At 29.4% G+C, this 6076-nt stretch overlaps 1 protein-coding gene across 1 annotated transcript; it reads left to right on the top strand.

Moving 5' to 3' along the window:
* Window positions 1–451: 451 nt before the first annotated feature.
* LOC106688934 (transcription factor IIIB 90 kDa subunit) lies at window positions 452–5086 on the top strand (the record flags this gene model as incomplete). The annotated part of the gene is given in 4 exon segments (XM_014433637.2): window positions 452–1013; window positions 1082–1169; window positions 3326–3462; window positions 4982–5086. Coding segments are annotated over 4 exon segments (544 nt in total), but the record flags the coding sequence as incomplete, so codon positions are not given.
* Between the last annotated feature and the right edge of the window lie 990 nt (window positions 5087–6076).

Genomic DNA, 6076 nt, shown 5'->3' with positions numbered 1-6076 from the left:
AGTAAAAATATACACTGAATTAGAAAGTGTTCTACGACCCTACATTTCGTGATAAACACTGTACATTTGAAAAGTCATTTGATGGTTAGAGAATCTTACCCTAATTAAGAGGAATACGTTGGTTACACTTTTTGCTGGCAGTAAAAGATTTGTACAAAAATTAAGATTATAACAAATTCACCATATCTGCAGTCATAAAGTAATTTAGAAAGCTCATACTCTTAGACGATTATTATTTGACCGTATATATTTGATTGTGGATTGACGGTCCGGGTGGTGGATAATTAAGGTACAACACTAACAGAAAATCTATTTATTAGTAACCAATGTTTACCTTTCTTGATCTCCTTCCAAGGGTCATCTTTCTACGAAAATATTAATGGTATTTCGATGAGTGATGTTACCTCTTTGGAGTGTCTTAACTTTTTATGTGAATAATAACCTACTCAACAGTTGTTTTGGTTTTCAAATTAGTAGGGTGATTAACTATTTTTCTTTTTGGGATATGAGTTGATTTCTGATCTGTTTAGTCAATTTAGTTTAAACTTAATTTGAAACTTATAAAATAGTTGTCATAATGTGTATGTCAATCACGGTGTTTTAATTTTTATAGCTTTAAGACACTTATAATTTTAATTGTTAATTACATAAGACCGTTAAATATTTTAATATACTTGAGATTACTTTATAAATCGGTACTAGACGGTACAAACCGTTTCTTATCGGGTACTGAGTTTTGCCTCTTTAATAAAGTGTCAAAATTTAATTAGTTGTACTCATTTCTTTGTATTGAGACACTATGACTGGAGGAAAGTGCAAATCATGTGGCTCCTCCGATTTGGAAGTTGACCCTAGCAGAGGAGACACAGTGTGTACAAACTGTGGTACTGTTATTGAAGATAGTGTAATTGTGTCTGAAGTTCAGTTTGAAGAAAATGCCCATGGTGTCAGTAGTGCCATTGGACAATTTGTTTCTTCTGATTCCAGTGGTGGTTGCAGGGGATTTGGAAACAGTAAGTTATAACACATGTTATGTCTAAAGATATTATAATAAGTATTTATATGTATATTATTTTTACAGATTTTCAAAGTGGAGGAGTCAGAGAATCTCGAGAACTGACACTTCAAAATGCCAAAAGGAGTATATCCAGTCTCTGCCAGCAGCTGAGGTAATGTCTTTATTTAATTTAGCACTTTGAGTTAAATTTAATTTTTGACAAGAATAAATTGAATTGATAGTTTTCTATCATTTGATTAGGTTTAGAATAATAAATACATCAGCTCTGTGACATCGCATGCTTTGAATTGGATAGTGTTGTAAATTTAACCTTTGTAATACCACGGTCTGAAAAAACACATTTTTAGGACCCCAGTAGAATTTTTGTATTTCTTACTTGTTTTATTAACTCTAGAATCAGCATTCCATTTTATTAATGCGAATAAGTGGCAAATGAATATAAGGAATGAATTTTTTAAATATTTAGAAAGAAAAGAAACATAAATTATTATTCCATTCTTGTTCTTTCACGTCAATCTACTCGCAAGAACAATTCTTATCGTCAATGGTTTGTAAGACATTCTTCATCATATCTAGACTGTTTTTAAACTGAGTGTTCAGAAATAAGATTGATAGGTCGTTCAGTCTTCTCACTATGGCTGGTTCAATTAATATTTTACTTAGAGTCAGCAGAAACAAACTTCATTTTTGTAAGTACCCTCGTTTCCACCCAGGGTGAATATTTTCTCACTGAACAAATGCATTAACTGCTGCTGCTTTTCTCTTACAAGTATATTCACTGACCATTTTGTCAAGTGTGTCTACTTCTCCCTTTATTGTGTACCTATAGATTTTTATAGTTTTCTGTATAACTGTCACACATCACCCAAACATTCATCCTATTCTACATAGGTTTGGATTTCATATATTTATGCACACATTTTAGTTTTGTCCATGGAAACCCATTTATGTTTTTTCCCCTGTGTGCCCTCTGGTAATTATGATTTCCATATTAGGTAATTACTTTTAGGAAATGTTTGCTCAAGGCAAACAGTCATGGTGAATCTAAATAATTTCACAGAAACCCGTTTATGGGAATAACATGTGGGTGCTGGTGGGTTTTTATTTGGAAAAAAGAACTGTGTAATGCAATGTCCCTGTAGATTTAATTGAAACTTACTTATTCAGTTCAAGTTAGTTTTGTGAAAAAAGTCATTGAGTGACTCGAAAATTGGAGAATTATCTTCATAAGTTTTCACTAGAATAAGAGCTTGTGGGGTCATTTCAGTGAGATCCCCGCGGTATTATGAAGGTCAAAAGCCTTTTTAGAAGACCTATTTCTGTTTGTATAATATAGATAGGCACCTAAGCCACATATGACAATAATATGTTTGTATTAATGATCATCTTATATTTAGAATTAACTATTGCTGATAAGTTTTTCCTAAAATATTCCTTTTATTACTTGAATATTCCTAAAATATTTATAATATAATGAAAAATATAAGAACTATTACTTATTTTTAAGTATCTTTTGCAGAACAAAGATGTAGCAAATTTAAAAAATGGCAGAGGTAGATTAAGGATTTAGCTCTAGACTATAGTTCATTATCACAATGTGGGGCGAAACGTTGGCTTACAATAAATAGTTTTATTACTATTTGAGTTTTTTCTTTTACCGCACCTGGACCATCTTATTTTTATTATTTACGCACGGTCAATAAATGATCTTCCAATAAACCAGTTAATAGTTCAAGTCTGACATTTCTGTTTGTAATCTCTTTTTACTTTTTATTTATGTATTGTTATAATTTGAAATGTTTTGTTTTTTTAAATATTTATTTATTGTTATTTACAACTGTACATTATAATACATTTAGTAAATCTGATCTCAATTGGAGTGTTACAGGCGTGTAGAGAAACCACCCATTAGTAGCACTCTAATGACATTTTACATTAGCTGGTCTCGTGGCCATCTTCTTTTCAGGGACCTCGGAGGATTGTCAGGAATAGAAGAGGGTGCAAGATTAGAAACTAGGGGGTTTGAGTGGTTAGAGAGTTTATAATGGAAGGAGTGATATCTGGTTACATGGTAAATCGGTTACATAGGGAACATTAAGGTCTTTATGTATGATTTTATTTGTGACAAAGTAAGGAGCATTGAGTATTTTATGAAGGACTTTGGATTGTAAGGATTGAATACGAGAGGAATTCAAAGGTTTAGTGGAGCCCCAAAGCTCAACTGCATATGTCCAGATTGGCCTTAATTTGAAATGTTAATTATTTTTCTTACTGTTCCTAATGTTTTAATTTTTTTTTATTTTTCAGACTGAACCAACACTGTTTGGACACCGCATTCAATTTCTACAAAATGGCTTTGAGCAGGCATTTGACTAGAGGAAGAAAACATAGTCATATCGTTGCAGCTTGCCTTTACATCACATGCAGAATAGAGGGGACACCTCGTATCCTTAATAATGCACATATATTTTAATAAATCATATATATTTTTTTTATCACTATTTGTTTTAGTGTGTATAAAATAATTCTTTTAATTTGAAATGTTTAGTCTTTATAAACTGTTATGGGTGAAATTAATTGATAATTGATCACATAATAAATTATTGAAAACAGTAATATTTTAATAATCATTACAGTAGTGTATAAATATTACTCTCCCAGTTCAGCAGTGTAATATTTCAAAAAATGGTTATTTTGAGATGTAATCTTAGCAATATGGATAAGATCTAGACAGTAAAGCACAGAATCATAGTAAAACAAATGTCATAAAATCTAATTAAAAAAAAAATATTTTGAGTTATTACAGTTTTGAACTGTATAGATCTTACCCTTATAGCTATGATTATTTGTATATCTCAAAATAAAATAACCATTTTTTGAGACATTACACTATTGAACTGGGACAGTAATATCAACATAACTAACTGCGTAAATAGTTGAAAATTTCACTAACAATAAATGAAGTAGTTAATTAGTTTTTCAATAATTATTGATAATATCACCATTGTATCAATATTAGAACTTAAATTTGGTTCAGGCAGAGGTATATAGCGAGAAAACGCTTATTCACAAAATTAAAATTAATTTATTAATTAAAAACTTTTAATGTGTCAATACTTTGAAATAACAATATAGTATTTATGTTTTAAGAAAAAGATCAATGGTAACAAAATGTGGTATGGCTTTAATCCCTCAAATACTAACTGACTTAGCTCTTTCATGTGTAGCCCTTCGTACATAATTGCTAAGAGCTCTCCAATTAAAGGTTTCTTGCTTCCTTTTGAAGTTACGGACCGGGCAGTTAACCATTTTGTCATGTACCCACGATGTTACACTTAAATTCAGTAATACCGCCCTATAAGGACTGCATTTTTACCAAGTCAAAATTATCATTTAAATATGCAGTTACCATTTCTACCGCACATAAGTATTATCAAATTTATGATTGTTTAAATAATACAATGTTTTAAATTTTACTTTATGTGACTAAATGACAATATTTCTAAAAGAAATAAAAACACTTAACAAAATGATCCACATTAGTACATGAATAAGGGAAAACCCGAAACGCAGTACAATAAGAGAATTTTGATAATATTCTAAACCGAAGATTTTTTCACCTCAACACCTTAATAGATAAAAACTAACAACTTCCAAGAAAAGATAAATCCACAATAATAATTTTTTCTCTTAAATAATCAGTTTTTGTTACCAAATTTTATTTAATAAAAGAAGTGATTTTAACTTTATTCAGTGGGAAATCATTCATTTCAGTATTCATTTGTCAATATCTTAATTTTTTGAGTAAGATGTTCTTCATTATATATTTTCCATCTTAAAATATTATTTGCTCACTTTAATTTCTTTACTTAGAATTTACACTTTAGGCCATTTAGAATCTTAAATATTGATATGTCATTCTACTTAATAAATACACACATTATTTTCTTTAATATGATTTAGATCTTTTGATTGACTTTAGCGATGTTCTTCAAATATGTGCCTTCGAATTGGGTCGAACCTACCTTCGTTTGTCACAAGCTCTCTGCATCAACGTTCCAGCGTTAGGTAAGTTTTTTTTTTTAGCTTATATGTGAAATTAATAATATATACTTAGATGAATTTATAAATTTCATATTGGATAATCATGTAAAAATTATATTTATAAGATACTTAATAAAGAATTTGTATCCTTACATGTACATATTCAATATCTTTATGTTTAATATGATTCGGGGGGAGGGAGGGGTGAGGGCTCAAAATATAAAATATTACTTTAGTGTTTTCCACCCTACTTGCTTGTTGACAGTATGGGATTTGGTAGACACCATTTATTTTTATAAATACATCATCAACTTAACTTTGAAAATTCTGACTTTTCTTTCGATCTCTTGATTGTTCATTTATGAAATCAAAAGTAAATAGTTTATTATTCTGGGACTCGGTCTCTTTAGAACAATTATAAGGTTCCGACAATATATTGGCCAAAATAATGTGGCCACACTTAGTTATAACTTGTATTAAAATTGCATATAAATAATTTTAGATACAGAAAAACAAAACAGAAAGGTATTTACAATCAATAAATGATAGCGTATATGAATAATTGACCGCATAATTTCAAATTATGAAGAAGATTGTCAAGGATGGGGTCAAAAGAGAACAAAAATAGTTAACAACTACTTATTTTCTGACGTTTCGCCCCACTTTGTAGAGCTTCGTCAGCGCTAAAATGATACAAAAACAACTAAAAATATTTTGACAATAAGATACAAAAAAAGTAAATTAAGGTAGGGTTAAAATTATGTAAAAATAAGTGAAAAGACAATTATATTACAAATGAAAGAAAATAAGAAATAAAATAATATTAATATAAAATAAACAATGATTAGAATATAAAAAATTGCACAATTTATAAGGTTAAAAAAAACATAAATACTAGAAATAGAAGAGTAGATATGAAAAAACAAAATTTAACACACTGAAAGACGGAAAATAAAGTTTTAGTGCGTTAAATTTTGTTTTCTCATATCTACTTTTCTATTTTTACTTTTTATG

Source organism: Halyomorpha halys, unplaced genomic scaffold, assembly GCF_000696795.3.
Source record: "Halyomorpha halys isolate HHAL.00 unplaced genomic scaffold, Hhal_1.1 Scaffold1237.1, whole genome shotgun sequence".
In the NCBI taxonomy this organism is placed as follows: domain Eukaryota; kingdom Metazoa; phylum Arthropoda; class Insecta; order Hemiptera; family Pentatomidae; genus Halyomorpha; species Halyomorpha halys.
Note: the sequence above shows the minus strand (reverse complement) of the source record. Positions and strands in the feature narration are given on the sequence as shown.